This window comes from Diplodia corticola, assembly GCF_001883845.1.
Source record: "Diplodia corticola strain CBS 112549 chromosome Unknown scaffold41, whole genome shotgun sequence".
Taxonomy (NCBI): Eukaryota; Fungi; Ascomycota; class Dothideomycetes; order Botryosphaeriales; family Botryosphaeriaceae; genus Diplodia; species Diplodia corticola.
Genome location: NW_017971520.1, coordinates 43,050 through 61,225, shown reverse-complemented (window position 1 = coordinate 61,225; position 18,176 = coordinate 43,050). Strand labels below are relative to the sequence as shown.

General features: G+C 62.4%; 6 protein-coding genes across 6 annotated transcripts; 3 read left to right on the top strand and 3 right to left on the bottom strand.

Moving 5' to 3' along the window:
- Nucleotides 1–1,190: 1,190 nt before the first annotated feature.
- On the top strand, nt 1,191–3,098 carry BKCO1_4100020 (c6 zinc finger domain protein; the record flags this gene model as incomplete). The annotated part of the gene is made up of 3 exons (XM_020275780.1): nt 1,191–1,328; nt 1,390–1,765; nt 1,825–3,098. 3 exons carry the CDS (start codon nt 1,191–1,193, stop codon nt 3,096–3,098), a joined length of 1,788 nt encoding a protein of 595 aa, XP_020128400.1.
- Nucleotides 3,099–3,511: 413 nt separating this feature from the next.
- Nucleotides 3,512–4,449, bottom strand: BKCO1_4100019 (uncharacterized protein; the record flags this gene model as incomplete). The annotated part of the gene is made up of 2 exons (XM_020275778.1): nt 3,512–4,236; nt 4,311–4,449. 2 exons carry the CDS (start codon nt 4,447–4,449, stop codon nt 3,512–3,514), a joined length of 864 nt encoding a protein of 287 aa, XP_020128342.1.
- Nucleotides 4,450–4,989: 540 nt separating this feature from the next.
- BKCO1_4100018 (polyketide synthase) lies at nt 4,990–12,375 on the top strand (the record flags this gene model as incomplete). The annotated part of the gene is made up of 6 exons (XM_020275777.1): nt 4,990–5,172; nt 5,227–5,371; nt 5,423–5,691; nt 5,744–7,124; nt 7,184–12,142; nt 12,215–12,375. 6 exons carry the CDS (start codon nt 4,990–4,992, stop codon nt 12,373–12,375), a joined length of 7,098 nt encoding a protein of 2,365 aa, XP_020128343.1.
- A 687-nt stretch (nt 12,376–13,062) lies between these two features.
- BKCO1_4100017 (cytochrome b5) lies at nt 13,063–13,857 on the bottom strand (the record flags this gene model as incomplete). The annotated part of the gene is made up of 2 exons (XM_020275776.1): nt 13,063–13,649; nt 13,779–13,857. The coding sequence occupies 2 exons, from the start codon at nt 13,855–13,857 to the stop codon at nt 13,063–13,065; spliced, it is 666 nt and encodes a 221-aa protein (XP_020128347.1).
- Nucleotides 13,858–14,243: 386 nt separating this feature from the next.
- Nucleotides 14,244–16,030, top strand: BKCO1_4100016 (cytochrome p450; the record flags this gene model as incomplete). The annotated part of the gene is made up of 2 exons (XM_020275775.1): nt 14,244–14,376; nt 14,436–16,030. The coding sequence occupies 2 exons, from the start codon at nt 14,244–14,246 to the stop codon at nt 16,028–16,030; spliced, it is 1,728 nt and encodes a 575-aa protein (XP_020128320.1).
- Nucleotides 16,031–16,571: 541 nt separating this feature from the next.
- BKCO1_4100015 (membrane-tethered transcription factor) lies at nt 16,572–17,974 on the bottom strand (the record flags this gene model as incomplete). Its single annotated transcript, XM_020275774.1, has 2 exons — nt 16,572–17,238; nt 17,292–17,974. The coding sequence occupies 2 exons, from the start codon at nt 17,972–17,974 to the stop codon at nt 16,572–16,574; spliced, it is 1,350 nt and encodes a 449-aa protein (XP_020128348.1).
- Between the last annotated feature and the right edge of the window lie 202 nt (nt 17,975–18,176).

The following is an 18,176-nucleotide window of genomic DNA, read 5'->3' as shown; positions in this document are numbered from 1 at the left end:
GCGTTCCGTTCAGGGTTCAACTATTGACGACTGTAGTGTCCTCTGAAGTCGTTGGCAGGCAGCCTTGGCTCAACGCCTGTCACTTAACTGTCCTATTCCGCAAAGACCCGGGAGACGGTGTAAATCGGGACGCGGCTAACCACAAATGTAAGAAAATCGGCTTTCCTGACCATCTTCGTCTTTACCGTGCGTTTGTATTGGCCATGGCTCCTGGAAAAAATCACTCGGAGAATAAGCTCGCCTGGACCGATGGAGATAGCAGGCTGGCCTCGACGGTAAGTAAGCCGAGGTCTGACAGTCCTTTCCACCGACAGCCTGACATGCTTGGCTGTGGCGTTGGTGCCGATAAGAAGTGAAGTCGGCTCGAGCGAGGCGGATCCGCACAGAAGGAGCATGGCCTGATTCTGCTGGCGATTCAGCTGCCTTGGCCAGAACGCGGGACTAGCGCGGTTGGCTTACGTTGGTGGCGCCGCATGGTCAGTGGCGGGACGGGCCGGCGGGCGGCGCACAGATGGAACTGGCGAGCTTATACCCACTGTGCCTAGACGGAGCAAGCGAGCAAGATGGCGCCGTCGTGGTGTACTACGTGGGGCGCACACAGCATCTATGTGGGTGAGTAAGCCTGCAGCAACTGTGCGGTAGATGGTAGCTGGACGCACGCCCAAGCACCGACCAAACGTTCCTATGCGGTGTTATCTTGGAAATAGCACATAGATTAGATCACCCTGGTCTAGCCGATCACGGCCCGCCTTGCTGACGGGATACAGGATGATACGAGCTCCTTCGCAATACCCCCTGCTTGCCGGCTGCAGCACTACGTACTCCGGGCTGACCTGCATATGAGCGCGCGCAACCAACGGCTGGCCCGCACGCTAAACCCGGACCGAACAATCTTCACGGCCGAGGAGTGACCGCATGTGGAGCATGATTTGCTCACGAACCCCCACTGCTTGCACCCCCAGACGACTGCCTAGACCCCTTCAACCCTACCCACCCCGGTCGGTCCCCGATTACGCGGTGCGTGATCCGAATCGCCTCTTTAATCGCACCATTAGGCTGCTGAAAAGCACGCAAACGAACTAAGTAATCCGGGAGCTGTCCATCATGCACTCCGGTCTTACAGCAACCGCCGTATATGTAGCACCAGCCTGTCCGGGCGATGCATCTGCAGGAAGGATAATACAAAGACAATGTTTGGAACCCTTGTTTCCGACGTGCAGCGCAAAGAAGCCCTCGTTTTTGTCGAGAACACAGATCAAGCATCGGCCCTCAGCCGCAGTCGCCGCGAAAAGATCCACATCTCGTGCGTGGCCTGTCGAGCACGAAAGGTGAGTCTGCTCCACCCTTTTTTTTTTTCTTTCCATCACTGATGTACTTACCCCACTGCAGGTCCGGTGCAGCGGCCAGCCGTCGGGCTGCGATCGATGCGCCGCAGTTTTTGCCGAGTGTCGATATCCGGCCGGCGAGGGCCGCGGGCGGAAGAGCAGTACCAACTCCTCCTCTGCTGCACCGCCGCAGCAGCGGAGCCCGAGAGGGATACATGTTGCTGCCAGTACAACCGCCGACTCGAGCCGCAACCCGAGCAGTTGCCCATCGCCACGTGCAGCCAATGACGGCATCTCTGAAGATGTCCAACAGTGGTTGAACATAGACACCGACATACCAGATGCGCTCTCTATGGCACTGCTCGAGCCTTCGAGCCTAGACATCGGAATGGATGATGCAACATGGGACAACTTCGCTCAGGAAGCCAACCGCCTCATCGGTATGTCAGCGAACAACCTACCGCTCCCATGGCGAAAAAGACGCTGACAGGGCATGCAGAATCCAGCGCCGGCACCAGCGTCGAAGACACCCTCTCCAGCAACTTCTCCAGCATCTCACCACTCCTACAACAAAAGTCCCTGAGCGATGCAACCAACCACGACCCCAACGAGCGCTGGCGCAGCGCTCCCGACCTCAGCCGCTGGTTCGTCGACCACCACCAGCTCCCCCTGACCCCAGCGCCCTCGTCGACCCACGACCAGCGCCGCCAGAGCTCATATGCCCCGACTCCGGCCCTTTCGTCGTCGTCGTCCTCCACCACCACCACCCAACACCACCAACAACAACGCCGCCAGTCCTACGCCCCACCCTCCTCATCCTCCCTGCCGTCAAAACCCCAGCCCCAACCCCACCTCCAACCCCAATGCCACTGCCTCCACCTCGCCGCCTCCCTCCTCCAAGACCTCAGCGAAAAAGGCGCCGGCGCCACGCTCTCCTGCCCCGCCTCCGCCCCCGCCTCCGCCCCGACCACCACCAGCACCACCACCTCTTCCCTCCCCACCTCCTCCCTCCCTTCCACATCGCCCTCCCTCCCCTCCCTGTCCACCACCACCGCCCCCTCCCATTCCATCTCCTCCCCCACCGGTCCCCCCCCCATCCCCATCGACGTCCTCCTCGCCTTCTCCCGCCGCGCCCTCGACCGCGCCGCCGCCATCCTCGACTGCGAGCGCTGCGCCGCCGCCGCCAGCGAGACCAACATGCTGCTCGCCATGGCCGCCGGGTACATGGCCGACGTCTTCGAGGCCATGGTGCGCGCGTGGGACGCGCTGGGGACGCGGCGGGAGCGAAGGGGGCGGGATCGGGGGGAGCAGCGGGGGGAGCAGCGGTGGGGGTGGGGGGTGGGGTTGGATCCGGGAAGTAGTAGTAGTAGGCGGGGGGAGGTGGGGGTGGCGCCGGCTGGGGCCGGAGGGGATCAGCTGGAGGATGGGGAGATGGATGGAGGGGGCGAGGAGGGGGAGGGGGCGGGGGCGGCGCTGTGGGGGGGTGGTGGGGCTGCTGGGACTGGTGGTGCGGCGGAGCATCATATGTGGTTTTCGAGCTACTGCGTCGAGAATGGGGGGGAGCGGGTTGCGGTCGTGCAGGGGTTGGTGTCGGTGCAGCTGGGCGAGTATTTGCGGTTGTTGAAAAGGCTCAAGGCGAGGGCGGGCGGGCGGCTGGGGCATCTGGTGTTGCTGAGGGAGGCGGATCAGAAGATCAAGGCTGTGAGGGCGATGATGGGGGTGGGGGGGCAGTCGTCGCTGGACAGGCCGGTGTCGAGGGGCGCCCAGGACTAGAGGGAGGGTCTTTTGGGGTCGCAGTGGGGTGATTGATTGATTGATATTTCTTGTTGTTGTTGTTTTTTTCTTCTCACGGGCTTCTGGATAGATGGCAATGGTGGGTTTGGTAGATTTCCTACTTACCCGGCGATGGTGGCCGCTTCACCAGCTCGTCATAAAGCATTCAAGCGCTTACTGAAAGATTTTTAAGCTGCGCAAAAACCGAATCAAAACACCTGGTACGAAAAAACCACATTTTTACGTCTACACTAACAAGAATATCCAGGATTAGGTTGAAAGGTCACATTTTTACGTCTACACTAACAAAAAGTTCCAGGATCAGGTTGAAAGGTCATATTTCTACGTCTATTCTAAACAAGAGATTTCATGATCGGATCAAAAAAAAAAAATCACCAGAGCAAAGAAAAAAATCACAAACGCAGATTCGCCGTTCTCTCAGACAGCCTGATGGCCCAGTCCATTGCCCTCACCGCCGCCTTCACCTCGGAATCCTTCTGTGGCGGCTGATGGCCGCCCGCATGCTCCAGCCTCCTGCTCAGCCTCGCGTCACAAATCCCGTACGCCACCTCGGCCATGTTCCGCATGAAGTCGTGATCCCGCTTCCCCGTCACATGCACCGTCGGGATCGCCACCTTCTCGGCCAGCAGCCCGCCGGCCATCAGTCGCGGCGCGTCGAAGCCGTCCCCGTCGGTATACACGCCGATGTCGTAGTCGGGCAGCATGGCATTGTGCTTCTTGGCGGGCAGGATGGTGCGGCGCAGCAGCTCGACGAACAGCGCCTCGTCAGCATCCAGGCCCTCTGCGGCGGCGTCCGGGTACGCCGACGTGATGCGGCTGCCCTCGGGCAGCGCGCACAGCCGCTGCACGATGCCGTGGCAGTGCTCCGACTCGGCCGAGCACGGAATCACCGACGAGAAGCACAGCGCGAACCGGAACGGCGCCGGCTCCCGCCGCGACTGCTGCTGGTGCAGGTACGAGAGCGCCAGCGCGGCGCCCTGGCTGAAGCCGAGAACGCCGTCGAACGGGCCCAGGTCGCTGATGACGTCGCTGAGGTGCGAGAGCGCGTCCGACATGCCGGTTGGCGAGTAGGAACTCGTGTGGGAGAAGAAGAGGCCGTCGTGGAAGGCGCCCATGCCTGAGTCTTTGGGTCAGGGGGTGTGTGTGTGGAGTGGAGGGGAGTGAAGGATGGAGGCAGGCATGCATGCTTACCCGGACCGCGAGGTGACTGTACGGGCCCATCGACGAAGACGAATTCATACGACGGGTCGACGGCGCGCATGAATGGCCGCAGCTGGCTCTCAAGGATGGCGCCAGAGCTGCCGACGCCGTGAAGGCATAGGATCCTCATGCTGGGCAAAGAGCAAAGAGTGAATGCTGGAGTGGCAACTATCACGAATGGGACGAGGCGGACGGCCGTTTCCTTATTCATGTACAGCAGTGATGTATGCATCCAGCGGACTCCGTCCGTGTCGCTCGCGTCAGGCCCGATTTGGCACGAGCCGAAGCGGCGTTTGGCCAGAAGTGGAAATAAGTTTCGGCATGTCGCGGTCGGCCCGCCGCAGTTTTGTCCCGAAGGCGACCACGGCGATGCTGGGCCAGGAAACGCCGTCCGTGGTGAATGGTCGGCCAAATGCGGATGGTCACCAAACGGGATGCAACATGACCGAACAGGGCCACGACGGAGCTTCGAGCAACGAGGGCTGGAGGGCCCAACTCGGCAGCCGTTCGAAGCATACCAATTCCGCTTCAACATGTTGTAGAGGCCTTGCCAGTACTTAATTCTTGCAGCAGCAAGTAGACTGTCAGCTATTCGTCGCTTTCACTTCCTCACGTCCATCACCCAACGATTCCACAACACTTCAGCACAGGACAACCAACGAGCTCAAAGATGGACGACAAGCAAGAGCCAATTGCCATTGTCGGTGCTGCCTGTCGACTGCCGGGCCAGGCCTCGTCGTTGGGCAGCCTGTGGGACATGATCAGCAATGTCCGCACTGGCCACGGCAAAGTTCCCGCGGACCGCTGGGATGGAGACATCTGGAACCACCCAGATCCCGACAGGAAAGGCGGGGTGAGTATAGTGCAGAGAAGGAAATAACGAGAGCTACTGCTGACTGCGAGACAGATCGCGGTCAAGCATGGATACTTTCTGCAGCAGGACATCAGCCACTTCGATGCGCCTTTCTTCTCGACCACGGCCAAGGAGGCTGCGGCAATGGACCCCATGAAGAGGTTACTGCTTGAAGTCAGCTACGAGAGCATTGAGAATGGTTAGTTGATCTCAGAAAAAGGAGTGAATGGAACTGATTGGGGCAATGCAGCGGGCATTCCGGTGGAATCGCTGATGAACTCGCAAACGGGGTGCTACGTTGGGTGCATGACCAACGACTACGAAATGATGTCTCTGCACGACATCTACGACATCGGCCACAACGCGGCATCGGCCACGAGCGAGGCCATGACGGCAAATCGCGTGTCTTGGTTCTTTGGCTTGCGGGGGCCCAGCTTGACGCTCGACACGGCTTGCTCGTCCAGTTTGTACGCACTGCACCTGGCATGCCAGTCGCTGAAGCTGGGCGAAACGAACATGGTAAGAGCGCCGACTGGTGGTGCGAATGTGCTTTGCTGATTTGTGGAAACAGTCACTCGTGGCCGGAGTCAACCTGATCCTGAACCCAAACACCATGCACCAGCTCTCGGCCATGCACATGCTGAGCCCGGAGGGTATCTCGCACGCCTTCGATGACCGGGCCAACGGCTACGGACGCGGCGAGGGCATTGGATGCATCGTGGTCAAGCGTCTGTCGGACGCGCTGCGCGACGGCGACACGATCCGCGCCGTCATCCGCAACACGGGGGCCAATGCGGACGGCAAGACGCCCAGCATCACGTCGCCCAGCGCCGAGGCTCAGGCGGAGCTGATCAGACGGACGTACGAGGCGGCGGGGCTCGAGCAGACGTCGACGCAGTACTTTGAGTGCCACGGCACCGGCACACCGGTCGGCGATCCCCTTGAACTCGAAGCCATCGCAAAGACTCTGGGCGCGAGCAGAGCGGCGGCCGGCCTTGGCCCGCTGTACATCGGCAGCATCAAGCCCAACGTCGGACACACAGAGGGCTGCTCGGGTCTGGCGGGCGTGCTCAAGGCGGTGGCGTGCCTGGAGAACGGCATGCTGGCGCCGACGTACGACGTGCAGACGGTCAACCCCAAGCTGAAGCTCTCCGAGTGGAACCTGTCACTGCCGTCGCAGACGATGAAGTGGCCAACGCGCGGGCAGCGCCGCATCAGCGTCAACTCGTTCGGCTTCGGCGGCGCCAACGCCCACGCCATCCTCGACGACGCCCACCACTACCTGACGGAGCGCGGGCTCATCGGCAACCACAACACGAAGGTCTTGGACGACGGCGATGGGTCCGAGTCGGGCATCAGCCTTGGCTCGAGCACGCCGCCGGACACGCCCCCGCAGAAGCGGCTCTTCGTCTTCAGCACAAAAGACCAGGCCGGCATCCAGCGCCTGGCCAGCGCCTACGCCGATGCGCTGGACGGCGCCCCCGACAAGACGGACCCGCACTATCTGGAGAACCTCGCCCACACGCTCGCGGCACGGCGGTCGGCGCTGGACTTCCGCAGCTTCGCCGTGGCGTCGTCGGTTGCAGAACTGCGCACGAAGCTGTCGACGGCGGGCGGGCTGCCCAAGCTCAAGCGCGCGCTGCGCCAGGACAGCAGCCTCGTCTTCGTCTTCACCGGCCAGGGTGCGCAGTGGCCGGCCATGGGGCGCGAGCTGCTCGCCAACGACGTGTTCCGCGCCAGTGTCGAAGAGTCGCAGGCATACCTGAAGGCGCTGGGGTGCGAGTGGAATGCCATCGAGGAGCTGGAGAAGACGGCCGACACGGGCTCGCGCGTGCACCTGCCCGAGTTCAGCCAGACGCTGTGCACCGTGCTGCAGGTGGCGCTGGTGCAGCTGCTGCGGTCGTGGAAACTGGCGCCGAGCGCGACCGTGGGCCACTCGAGTGGTGAGATAGGTATGTTGAAGTGACGATGTGAGCATGGGATGATGACTCCTGCTAATTACCGCCCACAGCTGCCGCCTACGCCGCCGGCCTCGTCTCGCACGCCAACGCAGTCAAGATTGCATACACTCGCGGCCTCAGCTCGGCCAGCGTCACGCGCAAGGGCGCCATGCTGGCGGCTGGCCTCTCTCGCGACGAGGCGCGCGAGTATCTGGCCAAGGTGCCAGCCGACTCGGCCGTGGTGGCTTGCGTGAACAGCCCGTCGAGCGTGACGCTCTCAGGCGACGTCGACGCCATCAACACGCTCGAGGGCCTCATTTCTAGCGACGGCAAGTTCGCACGCAAGCTCAAGGTCACGACGGCCTACCACTCGCCCCACATGCGCGAAGTGTCGGACGCCTACGTCGCCCGGCTGGGAACGCTCTCGCCGCCGCCCCAGTCCGACGTCGACGGCGCCAACACGGTCATGTTCTCGTCCCTCACTGGCGAACCCGTGTCGTCGGCCGCCCAGCTCGACGCCCGCTACTGGTCCGCCAACATGTGCAACCCGGTCGAGTTCTCGGCTGCCGTGTCTGCTCTGCTCGCCCGCCGCCGCACCAACTACGGCGGCTTCGTCGAGGTTGGCCCGCACGCCGCCCTCCAGGGCCCAGTGCAGCAGATCGTGGCCGCCAGTGCAAACAAGGCCGCACGCGAGGCCGTCTACACGTCGCTGGTCTCGCGCGGCAAGGACGGCATCGACACGGCGCTCGCAGCCGCCGGCCAGCTGTGGGCCCTGGGCCAGCGCGTCGACCTCGCTATCGTCAACGGCGTGCCTTCATCGCAAGGCTCGCTGCTGGGGGCGCCTCCCAAGGCCCTGGCTGACCTTCCTACGTACCCATGGAGCCATTCCAAGGGCTACTGGCACGAGTCGTACCTCATGCGCGCCACGCGCTACCCGCTGGGCCCACGGACTGATCTCCTGGGCGTGCCCGAGCCGCTGCAGAACCCGCTCGAGCCGCGGTGGAGGAACCACCTGCGCGTGTCGGAGAACCCCTGGATCGAAGACCACAAGATCACGGGCACCATCCTGTACCCGGCCGCCGGCATGCTGGTCATGGCCCTGGAGGGCGCCCTGCAGACCGTCACCGACGCAGCCGACAAGGAGAAGGTGCGCGGGTTCCGTTTCCGCAATGTCGGCTTCGAGCGTGGCCTGGTGGTGCCGTCGGGCGACGATTCGGCCGTCGAGACTCGGCTGAGCCTGCTGCCGCTCGACGGCAAGCCCCCTGGTCACTTCCGCTTCGTCGTCTTCTCCACCACCACCGGCACCTCGTGGACCAAGCACTGCAGCGGCACCGTCGCCCTCGAGCTCGCCCCGGCCGCTGCCAGCGCCGTCGAAGATGCCTCGTCCGCCGACCCAGCATGGGCTGCCCAGTCGGCCACGTACAAGCAGCTGCACGGCGCCACCAGCGAGGACGTCGACGTCGATGACTTCTACGCCCACCTCGACCGCATCGGCATGGAGTACGGCGACACGTTCCGCAACGTCGTCACCCTGTCCGCCATTCCCGCCCAGCACGCCGCCCACGCCCGCGTCGTCCTGCCCGACACCAAGCAGACCATGCCCGCCGACGGCTTCGAGTTCCCCCACGTCATGCACCCGGCCACCATGGACTCCATCTTCCACATGCTGCTGGCCGCCCTGGACGAGGGCCGCCCCGTGCAGGAGGCCGCCGTGCCCTACAGCATCGACGACATGTTCGTTGCCGCCCAACAGCCGCACACCCCCGGCGACATCTTCACCGGCTACGGAAAGCTCGTGTCCAAGAGCGGCGATGGCCACGAGCTCGTCGGCGACTTGGTCGTGTCGGATGAGGCGTGGTCCGCCCCCAAGCTGACGGTCAAGGGCTTTGCTCTGCGCCAGGTCACTTCGGGCGACGCCGCCAGTGGCGATGCCGCGGCCGACGAGGCGACCAAGTGCGCCGAGCTGGTGTGGGAGCAGGACGTCGACTTTTCCAACGCCACCGACAGCGAAGAGCCGCTGCCACGCTGGCTGGCCCGTCTCACCCACAAGACGGCTGTGCGTGAGGTCCTGCTTGCTGTTCTCAACGACGCGACCCCGGCTGCCGTCTCGGACGCCGTCCGCGATGCCGCCAGGTTCGCCGAGACCGTGTCTGCGGTGGCTACTTCTGCCAACGCCGTCGACACTCTCAGCTTGCAGCTACCGGCGTCTGCTCCGGCACCGCGCCTGTGGGACGTTGCCGCCGGCGAGTCATTGCCGCCTCCCCAAGACGCGTACGACCTCGTCATCGCCGTCGGCAGCGAACCCTCTGCCCTCGACAAGCTGCACGCGGATGCGTCTCTGCGCGGCTACATCGTCAAGGTGCAGGGAGCGAAGTCACTGATCAGCATCGCCCCGACCGCCTCCCTCACCACCGCCACCCAGTCCTCCACCCCTACCGAGGTCTACCTCCTCCTCCCCTCCACCCCCTCCGCCGCCGCCGCCGCCGCCGCCGCCGCCGCCGCCCTCACCACCGTCCTCTCCCCCACCACGACCGTCCACCAAACCACCCTCACCGCGTCCGCCGTCGCCCTCCTCGCCGGCAAACACGTCATCTCCCTCCTCGAACTGCACTCGCCCCTCATCTACGCCTGGCCCGCCGCCGACTTCGACGCCTTCAAGCAGCTCATCTCCACCGCGACGCACGTCCTCTGGCTCACCGCCGGCGGCGTCATCGACGAGTGGTCCGGCGGCGTCGAGTTCGCGCCCGCCCAGGGCCTGCTGCGCGTGCTGCGCAACGAGTACCCGCTCGTCACCCTGCCGCACCTCGACGTCTCGCCCGGCTTCGACGCCGCGACCGACGCCGGCGCGCGCCTCGTCGCCGACGTGTGGCTCAAGTCGTTGCGGGAGTCGGGCGCCGAGATGGAGTACGCCGAGCGCGACGGCGCCGTGTACGTGCCGCGTGCGATTGGCAGTGCTGCCTTCGACGCCGAGTTGAGGCGTGCTGAGGGTGTCGTGGAGCCCATCCCGGCGGCGTTGAGTGCGTCGGGGCCGACGAGGCTGAAGGAGGTCCTGCCCGGTGGTGACTTCCTCTGGGTTGCGGACGATGAGGCCGGCTCGCCGTTGGCGCCTGACGAGGTCGAGGTTCTCGTCGAGGCGGCGGCGCTCTCCCCGCTTGGTGGGGAGGAGGCGGAGAAGAAGGACCTGCCGGCGCTGGCCAAGGAGGCTGCCGGCGTGGTGGCGAGACTTGGAGAGCAGGTGACCAAGGTGGCGGTCGGACAGCGCGTTGCTGTCGCCCAGAACGGCGGGTGTCTGAGGACGCATGTCCGCCAGAAAGAGTCGCTTGTTGCAGCGCTGCCGGATGGCGTGAGCGCTGAGGATGCCGCGGCCTTGCCTGGCGTCCTCGTTGCGGCGCAGTACGCGCTGCTGGAGGTTGCCAGACTGGCCAAGGGGCAGACTGTTCTCGTACACACGGCGGCCAGCGCGCTGGGACAAGCTGCCGTTCAGGTGGCGCAGCTGGCTGGCGCCGATGTCGTCGCCTTGGTGAGTTCGAGGGAAGAACGAGACCTTCTGATCCAGCGCTACGGCATCCCAGCGTTCCACATCTTCGACTCGGCACTGCAGACATTCGTCACCACCTTGGCCACCGCGCCCGTCGACGTCATCTTCAGCAGCGCGCCGTCCCCCGCCGTGGAGCCGTCCCTCGACATCCTCGCCGAGTTCGGCTTCTTCGTCGACCTCGACAGCACGAGCAGGAACCTGGCCCTTCCCGCATCCAAGCGCAACGCCTCCCTCGTCCGCATCGACATGTCCGCCGTCCACCGCGCCAAGCCCGCCACCATGACCGCCCTCTTCCAACGCACCTTCGACCTCCTCAGCACCGGTCTCAAGCCCATCCCCCCAACCACCACCACCCCCATCTCCGCCGCCGGCTCCAAGCTCGCCGACCCCCTTTCCTCCACCGTCCTCACCTTCACCCCCTCCTCATCCGTCCTCACCCTCCCCCCTCCCCCGCCCCAACTCTCCCTCGACGCCCACGCCACGTACATCCTCGCCGGCGGCCTCGGCGCCCTGGGTCTCCGCATCGCCGACATGATGATCGCCCACGGCGCCAAGCACCTCACCTTCCTGTCCCGCAGCGGCGGGCGCAAGAACGAAGCCGACCTCGCAGCAATGCGAGCACGCGGCGTGCACGTCGAGGCCATCGCGTGCGACGTCAACGACGGTTCCAAGGTGAAGGCCGTGTTCGACGGCGTGCAGGGCACAGTCGGCGGCGTCGTGCAGTGCGCCATGGTGCTGCAGGACAGCATCTTCGACAACATGGGGTGGGAGAAGTGGATGGGCGCCTTCGAGCCGAAGACGCGGGGGTCGTGGAACCTGCTCGACGGCCTCAGCGCCGCGACATCCAAGACGAAGAAGCAGACGATCACCAACGGCAGCAGCAGCAGCACCCCGCCCCCCTTCTTCATCCTCCTCTCCTCCATCACCGGCGTCATCGGCAACACCGCCCAGGCCAACTACGCCGCCGGCAACACGTTCGAAGACGCCCTCGCCCGCCACGCGCGCCGCCGGCTCGGCGTCGCCGCCACCAGCGTCGACGTCGGCCTCGTCACCGACTCGTCGCACTTCACCGCCGCCGGCGAGTTCGGCGAGCTCGACGGCTACATCAACCGCTACAGCCACGGCTGGAAGGGGCTCAAGACCACCGTCGAGGAGCTGCTCGTCCTCGCCGCCGCGCTGATGCGAGACCCCGCGGCGCCCGCTCAGGTGGTCCTCGGCTTGGGCGACGCGCTCGTCCGCAGGCCCGACGCCGGCGGCTTCCAGAACGATCGCAAGTTCGACCTGCGCGTCGCGCGCGGTGGGGCTGGTGCTGGTGGCGAGGGCGAGGACGGCGGCGCGAGGAAGGCTGGGACGGCGGAGCTGTTGGCCAAGGCGGCGACGCTGGCGGAGGCGACGGCGGCTGTCGAGGAGGACATCAAGGCGCAGATTGCGGCGGCGGTGGGCGTGGCCGTCGATGAGGTCGATGCCCAGAGGCCGTTGTTCGACTTTGGCGGTGAGTTTTTCTTTCCTACCCCGTTTGTGGTCCCCCTTGTGCTGGGATTTGGTGACTGACGGTGTGAAACAGTGGATTCTCTCAAGGCTGTCGAGATCCGGAACAGGTCGCTCAAGGAGCTGAAGAGCGACATCTCCGTCTTTGAGCTGCTGAGTTCGACGCCGTTGGCCGAGTTGGCGGCGAAGATTGCGACGAGGAGCGGGCTGGTTACCGCCAGTAAAGAAGATGCTTGAGTTCGGGCTGCGAGTATATATGCCGGTGCGTTGGATAGATCAGATTGATCGATTTTCTTTTCTCTTTTTCACACGTGTCGCCGCGTAGATTTTGGTAGATAGATATTTTGGCATTGCTGCGGAATTGGTAGAATTTATTCTTTTGTTCATTTGAGTTTCTTGCTATTTCGTACTTTTTTGCTGTTTGAGTACTGTTGTTGTTTCTGGTCATACGGTGTGTTTTGGAAATGATGAGGTTTGGAGCTTTAGTAGAGCGGCATATTTGGGATTCGATTTCACTTGAATTTGCGTTCTTGAGAATATTACGGGGTGTTGAGTGGAGTAGGTGCAATTTTCGTTTCAATGTACATTCTACCACGTTACTTGATAACTCAGATCATTTGGACACGTGAGGAGGGAGAAAAAGCTGAGTAGTGTGATGGCATTAAAACGAATAACTCCGTTCTCTTGACTTGGGGAGGTTCCGCTGCAGCTGAATGTTTGGCTATGCGATGAGATGTGTTGCAGCAAAACGGCTGATGGCGTAGCAGAAGGATAGAATTATGAAAAGTGATCAGATAAGTGCACTGCTTTACAAAAGAAGAAATCAATACTATGATAGTCAACGGGTGTCCTTGCCCAAGGCTCACGATAAGCAACCACCACATGGCAAGGAAATTGGATATCAACATTCACCATCCATCCGCCCTACACATCGATCATCGACCTCAGCACCCTCCTCGGAATCGTCGGGGGATACGCAAACACCTCCTTCTCCATCTTCAGCGTCTCGCTAAACCACGAATACGCGACCGCCAGGCCGGCGCAGCTCACAGAAGACGCCAGACCCAGCCCAGCCACGAACGCCGGAACCGCGCCAAACCCGCCGCCAGTCGCCTCCTCCTCCTCTTCCTCCCCCCGCCCTTTCCACACCCCCACCTTGCACGCCCCGACCAACAACACGGCCACCCCCAGCAGCGGCAACGCGATCCCCGCCCACCGCGGCGAGAAGAATCCCGCCCGCGCCGTCCGCACCGCGCCGGGTTTCGTCGCCATCGACACGGAAAATGACGGCAGCAGCGATGATTTACTCGTCTTGCTGTCTCCAGCTGGCTGACGATTCAGATGGCCGCCTGCTCCCTCCAGCGGCCCGACGGCGAAGGCCTGCATCGTCTGCATGGCGCCGTCGCTGTGGCCGGCGTAGTCGTACGTCTCGGTCGCGTCGGTGCCGGCCGTCTCGACGAGCACGTCGATGCCGCCGGGGTGGTCGACGGCGAAGGCGGTGAGGTCGTAGACTGGTGGTGGGGTTGTTATTTTTGCTCTTTATTTTTATTTGCGGGCTTACGTGGGGGGTTTTTTTTGGCTGCTGTGATGCAAGTGTGGGGGAGAGGCGGGAAAGGAATCGTGGCTGAGTCAGTACGTACCTTGGCCGTGCACGGCCAGCCACAGGCTCTCTCGCGTGCTGTGCTCGCGGAGCTGGGCGTTGGTGATGACGGCGGCCATGTTGCCAGCTGCGCGCTGTGGTCCTGTTCTGGACGAATGCTTAGGTGGATGACTGGCTCGCGTATGATCGGGACCCGTGTAGGATGGATCACGGAGATTTTTCAGTATATGTGGCTTATGTGGCTTATACGGGAGGTTGCGAAAAGGTTGGGTTGGAGCTTCCGGCCCGTCCCGATTCGATCAAAAGCCGAGCGTGCCGAATGGGGAAGTCTGAATTGCCCGATTCGGCCTCGCGCCGTGACCACGAACAGCCCTGGCCCGATCCGATCTCCAACGGCCGTCTTCTCGGCCGAGACGATGGCGGCGAGGGTCTAAGGTGCAGTTGAAGTTCGATTCGAGCTCCAGCAGACGTCAGGCTCGCGCGCGTGGTGCCTGTATTCTTCACTATGCATCAAGAATTCTTCCTGGGCCAGGCTGGCAGCGAGTATCATCGCTTGAAGATTGATACCTCTGTGTATGCAACTGTGCAGCAGCTGAGGTCTGCTCTTGGACGGTCTTTTTCGTTTGCGGATCCGGACGGTGAGTCCAAGTCGTGTCCGTCCGTTGCCAGGAATAAGCTGACGTTTTTTCGGCTGCAGCTGCTCGCATCTACAGCAGCGAACATGGCGAGCTCACATCGCTGGAGAAGATCCAATCTCACATCAGCCCGCTCGAGCTGCGTGTCAACGCCGATGGCCCAGTCATCACGCCAGCAGGGCCGCGACCCCTGCCCGTGGTGGGCAACCACTACGAAGTCTACCCAGACGCCTTAGGGAACTACGACCGGCTCTTCGCGCGGTACGGACGCATGTTCAAGACCGTCAACATGGGCACGACCATCTACCACACCAACGACCCGGAGATTGCGCGCTTCGTCCTTCGCGAGGGCGACTTCTTCACCAAGACAACATCGGACCCCGCCCATCCGCTCTTCTACATGCAAGAGCAGACGGCCCTGTTCACCTGCGATAGCGCCTCCCCAGCCTACCCGCTCGCCCACAAATTCGTGCCGCCCGCCCTCTCGCCGCGCGCCGTCGCCCACCACACGCCGCTCGTGCAACAGGCCGCGCGGTCTATATTCCCGGTGCTCGACGAGCTCGACCGCGCCGACCGCGCCTTCAATGTCTACCAATACATGTTCAAAATGGGCGGCCAAGTCATCTGGCGCGTCGTCGTCGGCCAAGACGTCGCCCACTTCGCCGCCGTCGACTCGCCGCCCACGCCCGCCATCCGCCTCTTCGGCGAGTACCTCGGCCTCATGAAGAAGATGTCATTGCGGCCCTCCTGGTTCGGCGCGCTGCCCTTCGGCTCGCCCGCGCGCCTCCGCGCCGTGCGCAACGAGCTCTTCGCCACCGTCGAGCGCGCCATGGACGCCGCCGTCACGCCCGGCGCCGACACCCTCCCGCTGCGCGACCCGCTCTCGCAGCAGCGCGCCGCCTGCGTCGCCGACTTCCTCGCCCGCGCCCGCGACGACGCCGGCGCCGCCCTCCCCCGCGACGTCCTCCTCGGCAACGTCACCGTCCTGCTCGGCGCCGGCTTCGTCACCAGCGCCTCCCTGCTCTCCTGGTCCCTGTACGCCCTCGTCACCTACCCGGGCAACCAGGAGCGCCTCCTGCAGGAGATCGTCGACCACGGCCTGGACGCCGACGCCGACGCCGACGCCAACGCCAACGCCGCCCGCCCCTGGTCGTACGAGCAGGTGCACCGCCTCCGCTTCCTCGACGCCTTCGTCAAGGAGACGCAGCGCCTGCACAGCCCGAGCTTCCAGACGGCCCGCAACGCCAAGACCGACGTCGTGCTGCCCGGCGGCTACCTCGTGCCCAAGGGCGGCGTCGTCATCGCGTGTTTCCCGAGCATGCACAAGAACCCGCGCTTCTGGGACAACCCCGCCCGCTTCGATCCCGACAGGTGGATGGGCGACGGCGTCGCGGCCGAGGCGGCGAGGAAGGGGCTGTACACCCCGTTTGCGGCGGGGGCGCGCGGCTGCGTGGGCTTTAATTTGGCGTTGTTGGAGGTGAAGATGGTGCTGGTCGAGTTGGTGTATCGCTATCATTTTGAAGACGCGTCGCCCGAGCCCGTCGTGTATGATCCCGAGTTTCTTGTTACGAGGCCGCTGAACTTTTATGCGAGTCCAGTCAGGAGGACCAAGTGGCCGGCGAAGTCGGCGGTGGAGGAGCGGGTAGGTGAGAAGTGAGATGGTCGATTCGTTTTGCTTTCGCTGGGTAGTTTGGGTAAATGGGAGTTTCTTTTTTCGTTTTTTTACTACAGCACGACTGTTGTACAGCTTCTATAGTTGCAATCATCTCGGTACATGTATTAGAGCGGTCCATCTGTCATTTACCGAGCTCGATGCTCATTGCTTTGGCGTGCGATGTGTGACTCGAACAGTAGCAAGTGATACGATTCTCAACTCCAACTCGAAACCCTTCAGCAGCGGATTCAGAGGCAAGCAACCCACAGCGTTTCAGTCACGGAACCAAAGTGTGCACAGGCTCGTCACAGACACTCCCAGCTGAAGCCAGCGATAAGGTTGGAGGTTGCCCGTCAAAGCTTCCATAGCGGATCCAAGTCTGCAATGGTGAGAACCGTGATTTCCAGGGGATCTACTCGACTTCACCCCTGTTCCTGACCTACGTACGACACACTCTTCATAGGAGTCTAAAATCACTTAATACCATGGTGGCTCAGTCCTGCTTGCACACCTTATCGATTGTCTTCGTGCTCACACTATCATGCTAATTGCCATCTACGTACATGAATGCGATTGATGGGCTGGAGCCTGGTAATACAGGGGAATTCGAATGTATCGAAGCCGGTACAAGACCTGTGAAGTTTGATGGAGGTACCAAGCACACCACAGTTTGACTGTTCCAGAAAGTGGTTGTAAGAGCGGCGTTGCCGCCGAAAGAGATTTGTACGTTGCGGTCAAAATTCTCACCGAGGCAAACGACCTCACACCCTCCATGCTTGGGACATTGCGGCGGAACCACCTTGTATATACGAGGTAGCTTTTCTTCACGTTGCACCCGCTTCTGTGATTCGTATCCTTCCGTCAATGCCGTGAGCAGAGACGCTGATTGTGATGGCCCCGCCAATGAGATGAGAGCCTGGATATCCGAGTTTGCGTCTTTGATGGAGCCACTTGGAGCTGTTTTCAACCGCTTCGGCTTCCTGATGGCGGGTGTGCCGAGTGACCCTTCGGTGGAGATGGCCTGAGAGTCGGTACCAGGCGAGAGCTCCCAGGGCGAGCCGCCCGATGAGTCTGCCATTGAGATCCGCTTGCAACTCGAAGGGCTAGGACTCGTTCGCTGAGCGCTTTTGTGTCGGTCTGTCACAAGGATCGGGTTCGTCATGCGCTGAGCAACCTGGTTGCCTTCGTGGTCAAGGATGGTGAAGATGACACTGCTACGGCGCTTAGCATCCCACGTAGAGAAATCACGGAGCGGTTACTATACCAGAATCCAACCTGCTCCTGGTGATGGCGGCAGTAACATGCTATTCGCATCGGTAGCTCGACCTGCATGGCCCCTTCTGCGGCGCCCAGAGTCGACGGCAGCTCCCACTTCTTGTATTCCGAGTCGTTGAAAACCACGACCCGCTCGTCCTCGAATTCGGCCCATGAGTGCTGTCCCTTGTCGACTCTGACCTTGCGAGACGCACGCTTGCGTTCGCGAAACTTGCAGCGCTCGCAGATGCGCACCTCTCCCCCGAGCTCGGTCGGTAGCGCTGGGCTCTCCTGTGTCTGTGGTTCCTGGATCTGTCGGGTCGCCGCTTCCAAAGCTCTCAGTCTCGAGCCTTCGTCCTTCATCGCGCTTCCTCGTACCAGAAATGTATGGAGTTCCAACGTGTCGGGAGATTTGACCCTGTCTTCTGCTTTGGCAAGCAGCTTCGGTCTCCCGATGGTGTGGCGTTGTAGGTGCAGCTTTGTGACGCCTTCCGGAAGGGGGCTCAAGGTCAGCTGCACCCGGATCTGAGTCTCCACCCGTGAAGTGTTGACGTTGTGATGGATATGCAACTCGGGCAGCTGCCTGGGCTTGGGTTGGGCCCAGAACGGCTGAAAGGCATCGTCGGGACAATCGTCTGCGAATGGAAATGGTAGATCATCCTCGGGCGAAGGGAGAAAGTTGATGGGGTTCATGGTGATGTTCATTGGCGTCTGCTGTCATTCGTCAGTGGGGCTACCCAACGATTTGACCTCGTTGATTGTTGACTGCGCCTCCAAGCCGGGTTGTCCCATTTGTTGCACACTTTGCATAAGTATGTACGTACCGCTCTTTTCTTTATTTCCCTTTGCTTTTGTCTTTGCAGTCACCGTTTGGACCTGGATGTGCAGCGGACCT